Genomic DNA, 20985 nt, shown 5'->3' on the forward strand with positions numbered 1-20985 from the left:
GTAAATACCATGCCATCCCTGACAAGATGGAGGGAGCACGTCAGAGTGGCTTCTTAGAAGAAGCTGAATGACAGCACAAGTGACATCCTCAAAAGAAGACACATTGCTTTTTTGGGAAGGCCAAATATAACAGGAACTCACGGCAGCACTTTGGGATCATAAAGAAAATGGGGAACTCCAGATTGGCTTAATTATTAGAGTACTAGTACAGCTGTGTGTGCATGTGTGAGAGAACAAAAAGCAAGAGTTTTGTTTTCTTCCTTGTGTCAGAGCTCTCTAGCATTTGGCAAACACAAAGCTGTGGGCAACAGCTTTGCATGGAGAATGAGAAAGAGTAAAGCGACAGGCAAATTAAGGAAAAAATCCATTAACACAAGGCAATAATTCCAAAATTAAACAAAAGTGTACTTCATTTTTTCTTGATGTTTCCCACGCAAAATATGAACCAGCACAACAGCTATACAGCTTGCTAAGGAAATGTTCATGGTAACGTAGCTACTCAAAGAAAATGATGAGACAGTGATGATTGTCTTAACTCCTTGATTGCTGCTTCAAAATTTCCAACTTATTTAACTAATGGTCATGCATGTACACTCTCTGCAGATAATGAACATACTGGCATTAAACTTCTCACTTTGTTTTGAAGACCAGAATCACAGATTATCTGCTGCAAATTTTGCAAAGTAATGTTTCTGCACAAAGTAGTAAGGGGTCAGAAAAAAACTTGAGGTAGTTCAGAAATAAGCACTATTATGAACTTTGAAAAAGGAGAGTCACATTTATAAGCAACCTAACTTCAGTTTGTTTGTTTTTTTAAAGAGCTCTCACTTCCTAATGTATTTCAAATATATACATAAATAACTACTGGTGTTCTCCAGAAAAATATTTATAAATCATTCTGTACACATTTTCTGTCACACTCTCCCCATCATTCTTTATGACTAAGGATATTTGCTTAAATATAGTATCTACATCCTAAAGAAGATATGTAAATACTACTACATATTTCTATAATTTTTAGTCACATGCCTCATGTGAAGAAGAAACAGTTTAAGATGGTATTTCAGCATATATCTGAAGGGTGGGGTTTTTTTTGTTTTTTTTTTTAAATTCCCTTACTTTTGCACATCTGTGAAATCCATATCTCAGGTAGGCCCTAATCCTGCAAACACTTATTTACATGCTTAACTTAAATGGGACTACTGACGGGCAGAGAGTTAAGTACACGTGTTAGTATTTGCAGGATCAGAGCAACTCCTGATCACCAGATGAGTGCATGTTGGGGTGAGTCTCACCTACTACAAATCAATGCTATTAAACAGAGCCCCACTATAGGTATAGATGTGTTCCTTTTAATAATATCTAACATTGTATATTCCTAGTGCATCCACCTTATGAATATAATAATAAATATAATAAACATTCACTATTTGAAAACCTTGACTTCTCAGCCATGAATCAAAAAACATTGAATCATATCAGATCTACAGTAAACCTCTAACCAATATCTCACAATTGTAACCTACGTTCACGTATAGGTGAGAATATACATACTACTAATAGCAGTTTGGATTGCATTCATCAATACCAAAGGTCCCCAAACTGTGGGGTGTGCCCCCTGTCAAGGTTCCTTCCCCACTCTGAACTCTAGGGTACAGATGTGGGGACCTGCATGAAAGACCACCTAAGCTTTTTCTTACCAACTTAGGTTAAAAACTTCCTCAAGGTACAAACTTTGCCTTGTCCTTGAACCCTATGCTGCCACCACCAAGCGTGTTAAACAAAGAACAGGGAAAGAGCCTACCTGGAGACACCTTCCCCCAAAATATCCCCCCAAGCCCTACACCCCCTTTCCTGGGGAAGGCTTGATAAAAATCCTCACCAATTTGTACAGGTGAACACAGACCCAAACCCTTAAGATCTTAAGAACAATGAAAAAACAATAAGGTTCTTAAAAGAAGAATTTTAATTAAAGAAAAGGTAAAAGAATCACCTCTGTAAAATCAGGATAGTAAATACCTTACAGGGTAATCAGATTCAAAACATAGAGAATCACTCTAGGCAAAACCTTAAGTTACAAAAAGACACAAAAACAGGAATATACATTCCATTCAGCACAGATTATTTTATCAGCCATTAAACAAAAGGAAATCCAACGCATTTCTAGCTAGATTACTTACTAACTTTTTACAGGAGTTCTGAAGAGCATTCCTGATCTGTTCCCAGCAAAAGCATCACACACACACACACAGAGACCCTTTGTTCCCGCCCCCACCCCTCCAGCTTTGAAAGTATTTTGTCTCCTCATTGGTCATTTTGGTCAGGTGCCAGCGAGGTTATCTTAGCTTCTTAACCCTTTACAGGTGAAAAGGTTTTGCCTCTGGCCAGGAGGGATTTTATAGTTCTGTATACAGAAAGGTGGTTACCCTTCCCTTTATATTTATGACACCCCCTAAGGGGGTGCAGAGTACCTGGGCCAGGCCCTACGGGGGACATGGAGCACCACCCAGTCCTGGGATGGCTCCGCACCTGGCTGTGGGCCCAGCTCCCGGCCCCAGAGTCACCCCTGTTCCTCTTCCCCTCCCCTGAGATGTAGCCCTGCTCTCGCCACCAGCTGGGGGGGGGGGGCACTCACAACCCTGAAAAGTTTGGGGATCACTGATCTATAGAGTACAGCAGGTCACTTCCTGTTTACAGAATGTAGCCCTATGGACATACCAGAAAAATGTTGTAGAGCTGGAAGTGCTTATTGTATATTTTAAGTTTACCTTCCTCAGAACCTTAGTAGTTTTATCTATCAATTGTATCAACACAGAGCATCCCTTACAAAAGAATAATGCTGATGCCAGTTTGTAGTGAAGCCTATTTCATGAACAATAACTAAAAAAGATGCCTATACTCACCAAGCAAAAGGACAAAACATACATATTCTAATTTCATAGTCCCAAAAAGAAGATTCATGTGGGGTTTCTATGGATACATAAGAATCAAGTTTTATACAATTTAGTTGAATAAAAACAGAAATACCAACATCTCATCCCCAGTACTTCCGCTCTACAAATAAGTCTCAAAAGATAACTAAGAAAATTCCCTGCATATATGATAAAATTAGAGAAAGGCATTACTGAACACTGACCGAGTATGGGCAACACTGGGAGTGCTCTTCTGCACCATCTTAGACACAGCAGAAGTCCAAGTAGGTCCCCTTCCAACATGTCTAATCCTACAGAGCACATGCCAACCACCTCTCAACATTGTAGGTACGTGGGGATGGGAAACGAAAGCTAAAAGCATCAAAGATCCTGAGACTGAATTTTTGTTTACTATCGTTATTAAAGACAAACCAGAGTTGTTGACACAAAGTTATTTTCTTAACTGTTAGGAGAGAGTTTTATAGAAAGTAACTCCTAAAATTACTGGTTTCAGAGTAACAGCCGTGTTAGTCTGTATTCGCAAAAAGAAAAGGAGTACTTGTGGCACCAAGTCTCCTTTCCTAAAATTACTGTACAACAGAACGGGGGGGGGGGGGGGAGCGAGGGGAGAGGGGTGTTCCGTTTGTTCACTCTGGGACTAGGAGGGTCAGGTTTCCTGTTCAGCATCTATCTTTCAAACACTCAGGGAATGAAACACAGTTACAGGTTATGGAGAAATGTAATTGCAAGACTTTAAGTGCACAAAAATCTATTTTAAGTCTAGGTGGAGCTTACTTTGATCTCTTAGAAAGTTGATCTCTGTTGCCATATTTTAATCTGCATGTGCAGTCCGATGTTGGTAATAAAGAGATTCAGTAAACTGCTGTTTTTTCCAGCTATGCTGCAGAGCCTGAAAGAGAGAAAAACAATAATCAATCATTTTAACTTTAAATAACAGCCTATTTCTGCACGTTAGTTTCATTTTGTTCAGGTCTGGCAAAGTATTACAGCCTCCAAACTGCAGGGGGGAAGAGCACAGGGATCAGTATTTTGTCAGTCAAGCCTATCAACTACCCCTCTTAGTTTAGCTGATAGACCAGTGGTTCCCAAACTGGGGTTCACAAAATGTTACAGGGGGGTCTCAGGAAAAAATTCCCTAATGGCAGACAGAGCTGTCCCTAGGGACCCCTGGCAGCACAGGGCCAGCAGCTTGGAGCCCCTGGACTACCAAGAGCTAAGCAGGTCAAAGCACACATATCTATCACACTGAGGAGATTTAAACTTCAAACCTCCTTATAAGAAATGAAAAGGGAAGTTGATATTTTTTGCTGTTTTAAAAATTAAATAGACAGCTAGTATTGCTTTTTAAATTATTATGAAGAACAAGTTTAAGCTTTGTTGTAACGTGTGTTGTTTGCCTAGACTGCTCAAGACCTGAATGCTTGTGTAGTTGGCTTCTTAAATATCTTCATGCTTTTTCACATCTGATACTCCTTGATGAATTATAGGAGCCTTGTCTTATAACAGGCTTATTCAAAGTGATACAAGCTACAAAAGTGAGATCTTGGAAGAGTGTTGCTGTTTTCATAATGTAATAAAAATACTGTACTGATAAATAATAATAGCGTGTAATAAGCATGTCATAAAAACAAATTTTATATTTCCAAGATCACTGCTTTTATAATTTATACTCAGGGAAAGGAGAAAATCCCTGGAAATATTCATTTTTAGGAAGGGGTTCACGAGACATTTTAGTGAAAGGGGTCACAGGCTGTTAAAGCCCGGGAACAAGTGTGCTAAAACCCCAGGCTCCAGCCCCAAACCAGCAGCTCGCGCTCTGCCCAGGTGCCTCCCAGCTGCTGCACACTCCGCCCCACCCCCAGGAAGTGCTCGGTGCTGCTAACAGGGGCGGCGCGGGCTCGCCCGAGCTCCGCCTCCCCGTCCGGCAAAACCCACCAGGCACTAGAAGGAGGGGGACGCCCGCCGACGGCTCCGCACGCCCTGCCCCGAGCGAACCCCGGGCCGCCCCCGGGAAGGCAGCGAGTCGCAGCAATCGGCTGCGGGGCGCGCGCGGGGGGGCACCGCCGCACACAGGTGTACAAACCCCGCGGCAGTTCGGCGGCGGGAGACGACGACCCTGGGGCCAGAACGAGGCTCAGCGACTCGCCCTGTGACCCACCCCCTTTCCGGTACAGCAGCCAGCTCTTACCTGTCCAACGGGTACCGCCAGCCCGCTAAAAACTAGCGCTACTTCCACCAACTGCCTTAGCGACCGCCGCCGCGAGGAACTGGGCCGCTCACGTGACAAATCAATCCACCAATCGGAATCCGAGGTAAGTGGAAAGCGGTTTCTTATTGGTGTAATTTCTGCATGACCATGCGGGTCCGCCCTTTTCTCCCACGTGGGGTAGGGAGGGACCGGACAAGTAGGCGAACGCTGTCGTCCAGCGGCGCGCGGTAGGTGGAATCGCCAGTCCCCTTCTGTTTAGGGGAGCGGGAGCAGCAGCCGCCGGCGCCGCTGCTCTAGCCTGTGCCCGGGAGTGGGAGCCGGGTGCGCGGCACACTTGGGTGGGCGGGGCCTGCGGGCTAGGTAGGCGGAGACAAGCAGGAGAGTCAGGCCCCAGTAGAGCCCGTTCCCCTCCGGGGGCTGGGATGGATGGACCCCAGCAGACCCGAGTGTCAGCAAATATCTCTGACACCCACCAGAAGACCAGGTGCCTCACCCACCCCTCGCTCCTACAGTGCTGGTCCGCAGAGGGTATGTCTACACTGGAACTAGACACCCGTGGCCGGCCCGTGCTCGCTGACTCCGGCTCCCAGGGCTCAGGCTTGCAGGCTGGTTAATTGCCCTGTAGATGTTTGGGCTGTGGCTGAAGCCTGAGCTCTAGGACCCTGCAAAGTGAAAAAAGAAAAGGGGTACTTGTGGCACCTTAGAGACTAACCAATTTATTTGAGCATGCATCCGATGAAGTGAGCTGTAGCTCACGAAAGCTCATGCTCAAATAAATTGGTTAGTCTCTAAGGTGCCACAAGTACTCCTTTTCTTTTTGCGAATACAGACTAACATGGCTGTTACTCTGAAACCTGTCATTATTAGGATTGCAAAGTCAAGCACTCAGAAGTCAAATATCAGAATTATAGTTCCATGTTCAACCTTAATTTGGTCCCTTTTTGTGTATGCATTATTATAGTTTTGAATTTTGTGATCATATACTATTTTTTCCTGGAATTTATTTTTATCCCGGTTGGAAATTCCTGAAATAAGCCAGAAATGTGTATTGGTCACTGCTAGTGCTTCTATTCTGACAATAAAAAGTATGTGGTATAGAGGGCACCAAACTCCATTTCTCTTTAGCACTATAAGGGATATGTGTAGAGATGCCAAGAGCAGAAACAATCCAGTACCAGTAAATTTTGGCCCTACGCTTAGTTATATATTTAATAAGTAATTTAATGCACTCAAAGAGCTGTGAGTATATAAATCAAACACTGCTAATTGTTTTACATTGTTAACTTGAGGTTATGCTATACAAGTTTTTTCACACAGTTATGAAAGTTCCTTTGTTATAGAGCCTGTTTAATCAGAATTTGCATATCTTAATTGACTGGTGAGCATTTTGGAGTTCTCTTATAGCAAACGCTCAAGCATAGAATTATGGGGGAGTACATATCTTTGTACTCTGTCACTATTTTAACCCATTTCTTAAGCAACAACCTATGTAGATTTAGATGTTAATGTTGTTTTCCACTTGAAGAATATAATTTGCAATGTATACTGTCTCATACATTAGGGTTTGATCATGCAATCCTTATGCAGGAAAATCTCTGGACTTCAAGAAAAAATGTGCATATCATGGCTTCAGGTCAGGCAGTTAATGCTTTAATATTTCAAAGACCTTTACCAGACTATTCAGATCTGGAGCATGGAGTTCTGAAAATGGCATGAAGGCACAGGCAAAATTCTACATCCCTGTACAGAAGAGCAGACCTCACTTAAGTCGATAGGCCAAATTATCAGTAAAGTTGTACCTGCTTATATAATATCTGAATTTGGCTCTATGGTAGTTGTATCCACATATCTGAGAAGAGAATTTGATCCTGTGTTTTGCATACCTCTCATACTAGCAGCTGTCTTTTCAGCCATCTTTTCTATGCATTTTTTCCTATAGTAATAGTGATTCTGTGGAGTAAGGCCTGGTCTAAACTATTCGCTTAGATCGACGTAACTTGCCTTGCATTGACCTAGTTGTGCAAGTGTCTTCACTTAAATTTGGCTCCCGGTGACATATGCCTATTTAGTAACACCACCTCCCAGAGCGGTATAGAGTCACGGTTAATGTAATTAGGTTGACACAATATCAGTGTAGACACTGTGTTGCTTATGTTGACAGTTACTGGCTGTCGCACAATGCCCCATGCTGACAATACAAGTACTCCTGGTGAGGACACACACCACTGACACAAGGAGCCAAGTGTGCGCACACACACAAGCGATTTAATAATTGTGAAGGCTGTATGCCGATATAAGTTAGGTCGACATAACTGTGAAGTGTAGACATGGTGTAAGATTCCAGGAATGTCACCCTTTACCCTTAAGCCTAGGATGTTTGTTGACTCAGTGTGAAGCAATGGAAGCAGCTACAAGCATGGTTGAGAACTTTTGTTCGGAATACCACCAGGTTCAATTGTCACTGGGTTTCACAGTCTCTTAAGGTAAAATTTGACTTTGAGTTACACCCATGTGGAGTGCAGCTACAGTAAAGCAGTGGCTCTCAACCTTTCCAGTCTACCCTGAGTAGTTCCAGACTGTACCCCTTTCAGGAGTCTAATTTGCCTTGCGTACCCCCAAGTTTCACCTCACTTAAAAACTACTTGCTTACAAAATCAAACCTAAAAATATAAAAGTATCAGCACATTATGACTAGGAAAATTGCTTACTTTCTCATTTTTACCACATAATTATAAAATAAATCAATTGGAATATAAATATTGTACTTACATTTCAGTGTATGGTACATAAAGCAGTATAAACCAATCGTATGAAATTTTAGGGTGTACTGACTTCACCAGTGCTTTTTATGTAGTTGTGCAAATAACTAGATGAGTTGAATACCCCCGGAAGACCTCTGTGTACCCCAGGGATATGTGTACCCCTGTTTGAGAACTACTGCAGGAAGGCATGTATCTATGCTGTGCCAGGAGTCCTAGATCATTGTGATATCAGAGGTAACTCAACCAATCACCAGCCTTACTCTACAGCTAATTTCTATGAAATGGTTAAATAAGGGAGACTGTTCAGATAGTGGATTATTTGGCCCAGCTGTCACACTCATGCACCCAACTGCTACCCACACAAATCAACACATCTCCTAGTACAACCCACCTCCAGAAACTAATCAACACAACCAGCACATGCAGTAACTCCAAACATATACAGCCCCTTAATGCGGCACACTCACCTCATTTGCCTCCAGCACGGATCAACACAGATCTCCCAGCACAACTCTCCTTGTGAAGGGAGCTCACTCACCATGGATGTCTCTTTGTGGCCAAGATGGACATAGCAATCTCTTCCTTTCCTGGTATTGATAGTCTCTCCCCTTGGTTCCCTCAGGTTCTGATTTGGGGTCCAGTGGTAGGCAGTAAGTGCTGCTCCCAAAAGTGGTGTTTCCCTGGATCGCTTCCTACCAGTCCCCTTTCTCCCCACAACAAATTAAGTAAAGACATTAAATAACTGGAATCTGTAGAGTGCATGACAAACTTCGATGTGACCTTTAATTCTTTTTAAGTTGCCCACATAAAAGAAGACTGAAATCAAAAGTAAAGTCTCAGACCTTCAGAGCATCACAGGGTTTTCTCTGGGTGTGGTAAAGTCACTATAGCCTGGCATGCAGTTTTCCTTCCCAGGAGCTCTGAGTGTATGACAGTTTAGCTCTATTGTCTGCTGGCCTGTTCTTCTGAGTTCCTCCTCCAAGCCGTGCATGCTTTGCATGTGTGGTGTGGTGTTGGGGGAACAGGGAATGGGGGTTGCCTGGGCCCAGTGCAGCTGCTCAATCCCTTCCTTACTAGTGTGGGGTTTGTATACCCTATCACACGCCCCTAGACCCAAATCAACACAAGCACCCACACAACAACACAACCAGCATATACAGTAACTCCAAACACACACAGCCCCTCATGCAGCATGGGCTTTCAGCTACTAGTATCTTAATAAGATGCATTATTTCCTCTTGTTACTTCTAGTACTTGCTCTCCTATAATTCTAACCTGTGAGACCTACCTTCAAGTTTTATGCTTAAGGGGGGAAGCATCACATTTCCTGCTGCTGTCAGGAATTGTAACCACCTGCCAAAGAGGTAAGAAAATCTTTTCATTATTGTTTTTCTTCTGATAAATGGTTGTTTTATGTCTTCTGCAGGGATACTCTCTGGATTTCCCCAGATTTTTTTCTAATGAGGGAGAGGAGAAACATAATGGAACATTAAATGACTGAAAATCCAAAGTGCCTCTTCACTAAAGCTACATAATAGCACCAACATTCTATTTTTATTTTTAGAAACTATTACTAGTGTTTATGTATGAGTATATATGTTATGTGCGCACACAGAGGTTTTGATCCTGCATCATACAGTTGCAGAGTGTTGTACATGTAGGCACAAAAAATGAGGAGCAGGACAAAGGAAGCATCAGATCCTGATCTGCATAACCACCAAATTACTGCTGTCTAATACCGGAGGGGAGCATGCAGCTTTATTTACATCCTCAGGCACACTCATTCTGTGCCTTTTTTTACCCTGAGCTCTTCAGGTAAGGGAACAAGCCCACAGTGGGCTTGAGGCTTACTTTCACTAAATGTGGAGAATTACACATAAGGCCCCATCCAGCTCCCATTTAAGTTAATGGGAATCTTTCTGTTCACTTCCGTGGGAGCTGAATTAGAACCCGAGTTGCTTAACCTTAATTGTGTCCACACACATCCTCTGTGTACACTTCTCCAAAGCACAGTCACCTTATACTCCTGTTGCTTAGTGCATAAGGAGTTGTAGGATCAAGGTCTCAAGATTTATGTATGCAATTAGTGACCTTTTCTGATAAAACCTTTCAGACACAATTTTTTAAATATTAAAGTAACCATCTGATTATCCACAACATATAACCCTTTTGTGGTTCTGTATATATGAAAAGGTTGGATGGGTCAGGGGTTCTGAGGGGGGCAGTCAGGGTGGATAGGGGGCAGGCTGTTTAGGGAGGCACAGCCTTCCCTACCCGGCCCTCCATACTGTTTCGCAACCCCGATGTGGCCCTTGGGCCAAAAAGTTTGCCCACCTCTGTTCTAAATAGTCACAATCGGAAGACCATAATATTAAGGCTGACTGGCTTTCCCCTGGCTTAGTTGCAACCAGTGATTATTACTTCTAAAAACTGGATCACTGTTCAGATGCATGAACTTTTCACAGAGAGCTTGGAATGGTTTGTGGAATTACTGCACGGTGCAATACACAGCTGAACAGCTCTGATCTAGCTAGATAATTTGCTAATTGTGTGTGGCTGTCCTTACCGAGTATGTACGTGCCTCAACTGTGTGCTGGATATAATTCACACCTGGTTACAGTATATGATGACGCTGTCCTCTGAAAGTTAACTACTGTTGTTAGAAAAAAGAAAAGGAGTACTTGTGGCACCTTAGAGACTAACCAATTTATTTGAGCATAAGCTTTCGTGAGCTACAGCTCACTTCATTAGAAAAGCTTTTGTCCCATCACCTGTTTGTGTGAGCATGTTGCCCTCCGGTGGCTTCAGCCTAAAAAGGATATAAGACCTAATGCTTCTACACAAGTATGAATGTTTTTCTCCTGTTTATAATGTAAAAATCTGATAGTTTTTGAAATTTTCTAATTTTGGGCCAGACAACGACATGCTCTTACATGGGTAAACACTCTTTCTGCCCTCTCCACACCAGCTGAAGTGTACTGTTCCCTATGACAAAGAGTGGCAGAGGACATTCTTTGATGTCTGCCTACTTGATCAAGATGTTCCTGCTTTCCCTTTGGTTTGTGGCAGATCTGGCACTACTCCAGCATAGGCCACTGCCTTGCAGAGAGCATTTTTGTGAACTGTAAGTGCTCCTAAAAGTGCCGTTACAGTATGTCTTGTAAATGTTCTTAGTTTTGTGAGCCTCAGACATACAAAGTATCACCTATGAAGTAAGCGAGTTCTTGAACTATCATAGAATCATAGAATATCAGGGTTGGAAGGGACCCCAGAAGGTCATCTAGTCCAACCCCCTGCTCGAAGCAGGACCAAGTCCCAGTTAAATCATCCCAGCCAGGGCTTTGTCAAGCCTGACCTTAAAAACCTCTAAGGAAGGAGATTCTACCACCTCCCTAGGTAACGCATTCCAGTGTTTCACCACCCTCTTAGTGAAAAAGTTTTTCCTAATATCCAATCTAAACCTCCCCCAAACTATCCTATATATCTTCTGAAACCTAATATAGTACAGCTTAGATTCTCACCTCTCTTTAGCCTCCATCTTCCTTTTCATCCTGCTTTCCCTCCTGTCTCAAAAAAGACAAACAACATTCTGACTTTTAAAGTAGAAAGTCAGGATATTTTAGATAAATAGCTGCCATTAATATCTGTTTGTAATGATGCCTTGGCTTCAATATTCAGTCAAGCGAACATATAAAAAACAAATGTATAGATAGTGAAAGTTGCTTTAGGAAGTGCCAGTGGCTGGTTTTCTAAAGTGTTTTTTTTTTTTTTAAAGTATTTTGTTAGATTCTATATAATAAATAAGTAACTATATATTTTAAGTAATAGAGAGCTGCTTCACAGAGAGCAGTCTGTAGGGGTTCAGATGAGTCTGGTGGCTCTTTAGAATAGTGTTTGGTGCAGTGTCATAGCTGACCAGGTGCTATTCCATCACAACAAGGATAGACCTTTAGTATTTAAGAGTAAAAGAGAGCGTGCAGAATATTCCTCCTGCAATAGGCTGCTTAACGGAGCATTCAGCACACATTGTTGAAGTGGATGAAGTTTTCTGAATTTCAGATTACTGTAGATCCTATACTACCACTGTTTGTGAGTAGTTGGAAGGTGTCATGGGGGCAGGTGTAGCCATGTCTTTCCTTTCTTTCTGGATTCTCTGAGTGCATCCCCTCATGTATTAGGATTTGTGCCCTTACTGTTATACCAATAAAATAAAAACCAGCAGGATCTTATTAAAGGGGAAAAGGCAAAATACCACATTTATTGTGAATACAGAAAGAATGATAGTAAGCAGTTAGTTATAGCTATAACATTCCATTCAATCTCATATTCGTTCATTCACACACACACACACAGAGGGTTCTGCAAGGTTGTTATCATAGTTACCAGCCTTAGAGTTGCTCATGCCAAGCCACTGGCCAGGTGGCCTGGACATGAGGCGGGAGCAGGGCTTCGTCAGATGCACATCTGATGCTCCTGGAAGTTGGTTTGCAGAATCACACCCAAAGTTCTCACTTTCTAGAGTCCATTTTTATAGGAATTTCTTCCTATGTCAGTCTATGGGAATTGCTTCATCATGCTGTTGCTGAATCAATCAGCAGATATTACATTCCTGACGGCTCCGTGCTGCCAGATTCTTGTTCTTTGGTTCTCCCATTCTTGAGGCTGTTGGGTGGATTGCAGTCTGCCCTCCGGGGGTCCTCTGTTTATTTCCACTTGACGCCGCCTTCAGCCGATGGACACTGGATTCTTAGGCTGGCACCTCCCTGATCATTCAGTTATTATCCACACCAAGCATCCGTCCACATACATCCTCTATCTCTATTTTAATCACAACTGTTAACAAAGCGAGATGAATACAACAAAAGGGCTGGGTGCTGTTTCTGTTGTTACAGAGTATTGCTTTGAGTCTCTCTCTGTGTGAGTAGTTGTTGTTACAAAGAATTGCTTTGAGAACAGACTCTGTCTTAGAATGTACTAACACAATTAGCAGCTTGCAAGTTTTACGCATAGAGGGAGAGAAACAGTACCAAAAACCAAGAGACCTCTTAATTAGTAATACCCTGGAATTTAAACTATGGGGAATCAAACTCATTGTGATTTTAATACAGAACTTCTTTAATATGATCCAACATTACTTCTCCTGGGTTGGAATTCCACAGTTCTCCTACTCTTAGACTAGGTCCTAGACTGTAATACCTTGCGTATCAACTGTGCTTACCCAGCAGGTCCAACAGAGTTCAACACCTGGAGTTCTTCCCTTTGGGAGTCTGAGACAGAGATGAATATGGTGACCAGACAGCCAAATCATTGTTTGTTTTAACAGTCAGAGCAAAGAATTTAGAGAAAAAGGATTATAAACCAACACAGTCTGCATGCATATCTAATGACTTACCCTTCCCTCATGTTTGCCTTGACAGGCTGAATTTCTTCTGACACCCCAGCTGGTTTGGGATGTCTGCTTTCCCCTGACAGATCCCCAGCTACTTTCGCTTTGGAAAGAGTCTCTTTTTATCCAGCCAGAGTTCTTTTGTTCTTGTCAGTTCCCATACTTTTGCCTTTGTCGTCAAAAAAACAGTTCAGTAGGCTCTGCAGGAAGTCAAGACAGATTCCTCAGAGCCATTACCCTGTAACAACCCTTATTCCTGAGGGCATTCTGCACCAAAAAAATAAAAATTATGTGCACAATATTTTAAAATTCTGCAGATGTTATTTGTCAAATAAATTTGGAGGCTCTGGCATGGCATTAAGGAGCACAGGCCACTGGCTGCACAGGGATGGGAGATCACTGTGCAGCTCCCCCCGGGATACAGACTCAGCAGTGAGGCTGCACCTAACCCTGACACAGCCTGCCCCAGAAACACACCATGGCCCTTCTCCTCTGTGCCAGGTGCACCAGGTGTGAGAAGGCAGACTCAGTGAGGCAGGATCCACATGTGGAGGGGCTTACTGTGAAGGGATCCAGGGGTGGGTGGAGAGGGTTCTGTGTGGGGCAATGTCGGTACAGGCGGCTCAGTGGAGAATCCAGATGCACAGGGGCTTGTTGGGGAGTTCTGAGTACAACGGTAATGAGATTCTGCAGGGGGGTCCGGGTGAAGGTGGTTTGGGCTCGGGGCCGGGGGGGGGGGGATCTGTGCATGGGGGTATAGAGCTCAGCAGGGAGTCTGGGAGTGGGGGGCTTAGTCGGGGGGTCCAGGTGTATGGGGAGTGGGGCTCAGCTGGGAGGTTCTGAGTGTGGGAGGGTGAGGCTCGGCAGGAGGGTCTTTGTATGAGGGGGTCTGGATGCATGGGGGTTGGGCAGATGAGGGAGCAGTTCCCTATACAGGGATCCCTCACCCTGCAGCTGAGGAGCGATGGGTGCAGGAAGTGGGAGAGAGGGGGCAGTTTGCAGAGCTTTCTGCAGCTGGAGAAATCAGATGCTGTATAGGGGAAGAGGAAGTCCTGTCCTCCTCAGCCCAGCTGGGACTAGCAGCTGAGCCTGGTGCAGGGTAGAAGCCACCAGCTGGGTTTTCCCCAGTTCCGTCCCCTGCCTCACAGCGATTTACCTCTCTGCTGCTGCCCTGGGAATCCAAAATATACTGCTGAGGAGGGTTGCATGACTGTTCTTGTGCCTTCCCATTGCTTTCCCATCAGAAAGTCAGTTTTCTGTGGGGAAGCAAAGAAATCTGTTGGGGAACATAAATTCTGTGCATGCATGGTGGCATGGAATTCCCCCAGGCGTAAACCCTCAAGTGTTTGCTGAGAGGTGGCTTACATTGAACTTTTTTTCCTTGCTGCTTATTTTCATTACATAAATATAAAGGGAAGGGTAACCACCTTTCTGTATACAGTGCTATAAAATCCCTCCTGGCCAGAGGCAAAATCCTTTCACCTGCAAAGGGTTAAGAAGCTAAGGTAACCCCGCTGGCACCTGACCCAAAATGGCCAATGAGGGGACAAGATTCTTTCAAATCTGGGGACAAAGGGTTCTGCCTGTCTCTGTGATACTTTTGCCAGGAACAGATCAAGGATGCAAGACTTCCAGCTCCTCTAAAGTTAGTAAGTAATCTAGCTAGAAAATGCGTTAGATTTTCTTTTGTTTAATAGCTTGTAAAATTCACTGTGCTGGAGAGAATGTGTATTCCTGTTTTTGTGTCTTTTTGTAACTTAAGGTTTTGCCTAGAGGGATTCTCTATGTTTTGAATCTGATTACCTATAAAGTATTTACCATCCTGATTTTACAGGGGTGATTCTTTTACCTTTTCTTTAAATAAAATTCTTCTTTTAAGAACCTGATTGCTTTTTCATTATTCTTAAGATCCAAGGGTTTGGGTCTGTGTTCACCTGCACCAATTGGTGAGGATATTATGATCAAGCCTTCCCTAGGAAAGGGGGTGTAGGAATTGGGGGGATATTTTGGGGGAAGACGTCTCTAAGCGGTCTGTTTCCTTGTTCTTTGTTTAAATCGCTTGGTGGTGGTAGCATACTGTTCAGGGACAAAACAAAGTTTGTACCTTGGGGAAGTTTTTAACCTAAGTTGGTAAGAATAAGCTTAGGGGGTCTTTCATGCAGGTCCCCACATCTGAACCCTAGAGTTCAGAGTGGGGAAGGAACCTTGACACAGCCCAGCTAGTAAACTAAGCCAATATATCCATACAGTAAACATTCCAATAACCAGGTCAACATACATTCTTCATAAATTATTGCAGCTCCACTTCCTTCATAGAAGGTTCTTTGTTTTAAACGACCACACTCCCCATTAATTTAATTGAAGATGTCTGTCATGGTCAGTAGCAGAATGTGGTGGTTTATTTGCAGATAACCTTTAAAAGGATAAGCTTTACAGTTTACCTTTTTAATTGAAAAGTTACCTGAGTGCTGCAATGAACATAAAGACTCAGCAATGGGTTTATTAAGTTGAAATGTTGGTTTGGTTCTTAAGTCCCTGCATTTTATTGGTTTACAGCAGAGCAATCCTTAGTGCCAACTGTTTCTGATCATTTTAATTTCTTCTATTTTGACGTTTACAAAACAGGTATTACATGTTACTTTGCCATGAAATAAATTGATTTTCACATTCACAAATCAGTGAAGTTACATTTTGCAGTGGAAATTTATAGTTTGGTCAAATGTAGAATAGATGTTGATTATTTTGGTAAAAATCTTTGACAATTTGTGGAAGATATGTTTTTGTGCACATGCACAGTTGCCATTTCTTAATCTTAACTTGGGAGATTGTATTTTCAAAAAAACAAAAGTAATTGGATCTTATTCTAAATGAATCGCTTGGCAATTTTATTTATTTTAATTATGCAAGTGTAAGATTCCTGAAAGCATTAACTAGTAAAGACATACATCTTGTTTTGCATTTGTTTTAAAATGTTGAAAGATGTTTTTCAAATTTTCTGACATTTATTTAAAAAAAATTCTCATGTTAAGGTATTGTACAGAAACGCCTATGTGGAACCACCCGATTACTTCATGGCCTGGAGGTGGGGCCCAGAGGTCACGCAGAGTATTTTGCAACCACCTGAGCACTGAGGAGCCAGGCTTTGTGACAATCCACTATGACATTGTGGGGGATGATTGTGATGGGTCAGAGGGGCAGGACATTACCTATACAGATCTTTTGCTTACAATCCCTGCATATGGGAACATAGGTGGCCAGGGACACTCCTATAGACTACAGTACCAGAAGCAGCCACGGACTAGGTGTGTGATGAGAGGTAGAGAAACATATCTTAGCCCCACATGTTTCCAAATCCTTCAATTGGACTCTCCACACACAGTCTTTTTGTTTATGTTTTGAATGTGGGATCAGGATTACATCATATGTTCCTGTCCTACAGGGTGAATTTCACTGAACACTGAGGTCCTGTTTTGAAAAAACAAGATCTCCTTGCTCTTTTCCTTCAGAAAAGGATGAATTTTAGGGGTCCAGGACTATATGTGTATAGCCCAGGAATAAGTTTTTAATTAAGTGCATATTGTGACCATCTTAATATTTGAGCTCAGCTGCTTTGTCTACATTTTTAAAAAGTGTGCAGCATTTGCTTTTATTATAAAACTCATTTGGCTAAATTCTTTTTTGCAGCAAACTAGTGCAACTTCTTTGACTTTAGCAGAGTTGCATTTGTATGTGAAGACTGAATCTGACCTCTGTTTTTAAGGTACTATGACCAAGCTTATTTTATCAGTCCTTGTATGTGAAAAGCAGAGTTTTCAATTTAACCGTATTAAGCTGTGACAAGAATATTAATCCATTTTATGGCCTCTGTGCAGTCTTTCATTTTAATTTTGCTCAATTTTCTTTAAGCTAGTCCTTCCATTTAAAGGGCATCATCCTGCAGCCCTTATTCCTGGGAGAAGTCCCACTGACATTCATTTGCATTTTCCTCATCAGTAAGAACTGAAAGATCAGGTACAAAGAGATCAATTATCCCATGTGCTAACTTGCTTTGAGTTTCATGCTTAAGATAACAAAATAGCATTGCATAAAATTTTGTATTTTTTTTTTCTTCTTCCTTTAGACAATACCAACAGGACAGTCTTTTCAGCTAATCTTGGAATTGTTGACATACTTCCATTTCCAGTTCGTTTATAAAATAGTTAGATGGAATTTAAAATTGAACACACATGGGACAGTTTACCAGTGAGTCATGAGCCAGTAACTGTCAGGCTGAAGTCCGGCAGTGCAGGATTGCTGATGGAAGTAAGTGCTCTCTTCTTTAATGATCCTCCAGCACCACTTGTAGAGCCAGGAAAGCCTTTCAATGGACTGTGGGACTATGAGGGTAAGTGGAAATGTTTTATTGCAAACAAAAATCTTGTGTAATACCTTGAGCAGTTTACTTAATTTGTGTACCAGTGTAGATGTTAGTGTTCCTGTGCAGTTGACGTATCTAGTTTTTGTTTTAAATCCTGTGGCAAGTTATTTCACCAGGCCAATATAGCTTGAACTGACAGATACATTAAATCTATTTGTTACAAATTCTGATTCTTTGATCACAATACAGTTCCCTTAAAGATGACAAAGTCTGGTAAGACTGTAAAGTTAACATTCTTTCTTCCCTTAATATGCTGAGTGTTCAAGAAGACACTTCACTACTACTACTACTGACTACTTATTTATGATGACACCTTGCATTCAGAAAGTTCCTTAAGCAACTTACAAACTTTATATTGTCCGTATCTATATAAATCAATTCTCTCATTATAGAAATACAGTCGACCTTGGAACAAAGAGTCATGGGTAGTTGTTTAATAGAACATACAACAAATTACATTAGTTTGGGAAAGGAAGTGGTGAATATGTTATCTAATTGAAACATATGAATATATGAGGCAAACAGAGTGTAAATACCTAAATAAGATCTTTTCCAACACAGTGGAGTTAACGCCACTGTTCCTGTTAAAAGTATAGAAATGCGATTTGTTTAGTTAAAAAATATTTGATTTTTGTTATTAAAAAGTGTAGAGGGATGGGGTGTAGTATAGAGGGATGGTCATGAGATCTCGAATGACAAGTAATGTCGCATCCTAAAGATGGGAGGAGGGGGGTGTATATTTAGAAATGTACAGATAAAGTGGCAATTGTGTTAATCCTAATGAATGAAGATTGTACTCTTCCTTAAAGAAACAGACAACTCAATTTAAACCAGTAATAGTTTAAAGTGTAAACCAGTAACTGGCAAATTTTGATAACTCTTTTCAGCAGTTATTGAACTTCTTCCGATGGGAATCTATTTGAGAGATAATAAATTTGCAGGAGGCTACTGCCCAACAAAATTGACCCCACACACATTATGTGAAAACAGGGAAATTTTATTAGTTCATGTAATCTTCAGTGCAAAATTATGACTATCCCAAAATTTGTTTTTACAACAGTGCTGTTGTTTCTTCTTCTCTGTATGTCATTCTTTTTTTTTTTCCTTTTTCAGTTGTGCTCTTGTGAATGGGTCAGTCTGTTATGTTTACAGCCATGCTCCACCTTCTATTGTGATTATCAAAGCACTAATACTAGCAATCTACCAAAAAGTTACCAATACAACCAAAATAATTTAATAACCAGATAGTAAATTGTATTTATTCCTTTCTGTAGCCGAAATCAATAACTTCTATTCCTTGCTCTGAAAAAGTACGTCGTGGTGAGAGTGCACTATACTTTGTTCTGACATTGCAATAAATGACCTCAAGATTCATATTTAACATTCTTTGCTAATCTGAAAGTGGTGCGGTATTCAGGCCATGAGACTCTCCCTTATCATACACTTTCCCATCAACTTCTCCTGAAGGGTGATACAACAAGGGCAGCTTGCTTCCAAGTATGCCTGCTGCCTTCGAACACTACTTCTGTCTCCAGAGTCAGTCATCCTCCAGAAAAGCTAATGGCTTTTACAGTCCAAACATTTTATTCCTTGGCTGTTTGTATCCTCCTCCGAGGATTCCTGCTTCAGCTGGTCTTAATGATAGGCCTCTGCGTGCAGCTTAATCTTTGTGTGCGTGCACGTGTACACCTGTGGGTTTTTTTCTTTCTTGTCTTTTATTTTATGTTCAAGCCAGTAGATTGGAAATTCAAAGTGCCAGGTTCCTGCACTTAAGTGCTTTACTTATGATGTCCACTGTGAGTGCAATTGACTACAATCACTGAGTCCTAACCAATTTCACTCACAGCAGACATCACAAGTGAAGTGCTTCTGAGCTGTTACTACTTTTGTCCCGTTGACCGCTAACATCAATTAGCAGAACTATCTTTTTCCCCTTGACTCCAGCTTGAGACCCAGTAGTTACATAGAACAAAGCAAAATCAAAATAACCTCTTTATTGCTGCTTTTTTTTTTCAATAAAGCTCCTTCTGATGACCTTTTTTTTTTTTTTTAAACAGCTAAGCATTGCCGTTCTAAATGATGATTGTGGCATATTGCTCAGAATAGCTTACAAACTGCTGATGGCATAGGTACAATAAGTGGAATTCTAGAACATTGTAGGTTACGTTTCTGCATAAAAAGAATAAAATATTTTATTTAGTGAGAAGTTCAGAGACGGAACAGAATAAATAATTACCATATTATATTGATGGCGTGTATGGGGTTTTTTTTTGTTTGTTTTCAGTTGTTGAAGCATTTTTCTTGAGTGAGACAACTAAGCGGTACTTAGAAGTTGAACTCTGTCCGTAAGTACAGTGCTTTTCTGTTGTTTTTAAAATGTCACCTTACATTTTCAATGCCATTATATTAGCATTTCTAATGTTCACTCAGACACACACAATTGTGGAGGTGTGGTAGGGAATAGAACAGTTGTGGTAGCTACTTCAGCCCTGAGATGTAATGGGAAGTCATACATATATGTGAATATAGGCGTATACTAATAGTTTACTTCAGCTGAATAACATTGTTGCTCTATTTTAATATGGTCAGCCATGGACAACATTTATTGCTGTTGCTTTCTGGCAGAAGAAGAGTATGGAAAGTAAGTGATAAAATGCTTTCCATAAAAGTGTGGAAAATTAACATCCTTTCTTAGTATCTAGTTGATCTTTATCTTTCAAGCAAATAGGAAACAACTGCCTTTCTTTTGCTTTTTTATTGCTCTAACATAGCAAGAACTTGCTTTAACATATGAAGTGTCCAGAACAGAGACCAAATGGGAAGGCAGAGCTCATCTTCCTTGGAGATATTTTCCACCATGCACTGACAAGTTTAATGCATTTGCAATTCATGGGTCAGAAGCAAAGAGAACTTATGAAGCACTTTACCCTGTGCCTCAGCATGAAATACAGAAAGGACAGAAACCTGATTTGTAAGTAGAAAATTACCTCATCTGCATCACAATATATAATAGGAGTATTGGAGAAATTTTTGTAAAATGGAGTTAATTTAGTTATAAAATTAAGACTACCATCCTAGTGCTTTAATTATGCTGCTAAGCACCAGTTCCACAAGCACTCTTGTGTGTAAAGAGTTCTGTGGCAAATAGCTGTAATTAGAGGTTGATTTTTACTGCTATCCCTTAAGTGCATAGCAAATTATACTTTCAACACCAGTGGCATCTATTTCATCACAGTTCTCAACAAGATCAATAATTTGATTGTCCCACATTTTCCTGC

The 20985-nt window shown here is 41.5% G+C and overlaps 2 protein-coding genes across 24 annotated transcripts in view; one reads left to right on the top strand and one right to left on the bottom strand.

Moving 5' to 3' along the window:
• The window catches only part of SCLT1 (sodium channel and clathrin linker 1), a 129022-nt gene extending 123777 nt beyond the window's left edge, over window positions 1–5245 (bottom strand). For 8 of the 13 annotated variants that reach the window (XM_037897205.2, XM_027821620.3, XM_043545565.1 and 5 more), the window contains exons 1-2: window positions 5122–5245; window positions 3708–3822 (exon numbers count right to left, since the gene is read on the bottom strand). In XM_037897205.2, coding sequence (XP_037753133.1) covers window positions 3708–3741 — 34 coding nt within the window. In that variant the 5' untranslated portion in view covers window positions 3742–3822; window positions 5122–5245. Of the gene's footprint in view, window positions 1–3707; window positions 3823–4868; window positions 5097–5121 lie in introns of those variants that run through there. The other 5 variants (XM_043545563.1, XM_043545567.1, XM_043545569.1 and 2 more) reach the window with 3 other exon arrangements.
• C4H4orf33 (chromosome 4 C4orf33 homolog) overlaps window positions 5107–20985 on the top strand; it is a 36580-nt gene continuing 20701 nt past the window's right edge. For 2 of the 11 annotated variants that reach the window (XM_043545575.1, XM_037897207.2), the window contains exons 1-8: window positions 5107–5245; window positions 9156–9268; window positions 16975–17050; window positions 17197–17301; window positions 17411–17674; window positions 19992–20052; window positions 20297–20348; window positions 20479–20678. In XM_043545575.1, coding sequence (XP_043401510.1) covers window positions 17494–17674; window positions 19992–20052; window positions 20297–20348; window positions 20479–20678 — 494 coding nt within the window. In that variant the 5' untranslated portion in view covers window positions 5107–5245; window positions 9156–9268; window positions 16975–17050; window positions 17197–17301; window positions 17411–17493. Of the gene's footprint in view, window positions 5246–5293; window positions 5370–9155; window positions 9269–10872; window positions 11029–14875; window positions 14940–16974; window positions 17051–17196; window positions 17302–17410; window positions 17675–19991; window positions 20053–20296; window positions 20349–20478; window positions 20679–20985 lie in introns of those variants that run through there. The other 9 variants (XM_043545577.1, XM_043545579.1, XM_043545576.1 and 6 more) reach the window with 9 other exon arrangements.

Source organism: Chelonia mydas, chromosome 4, assembly GCF_015237465.2.
Source record: "Chelonia mydas isolate rCheMyd1 chromosome 4, rCheMyd1.pri.v2, whole genome shotgun sequence".
NCBI lineage: Eukaryota > Metazoa > Chordata > Testudines > Cheloniidae > Chelonia > Chelonia mydas.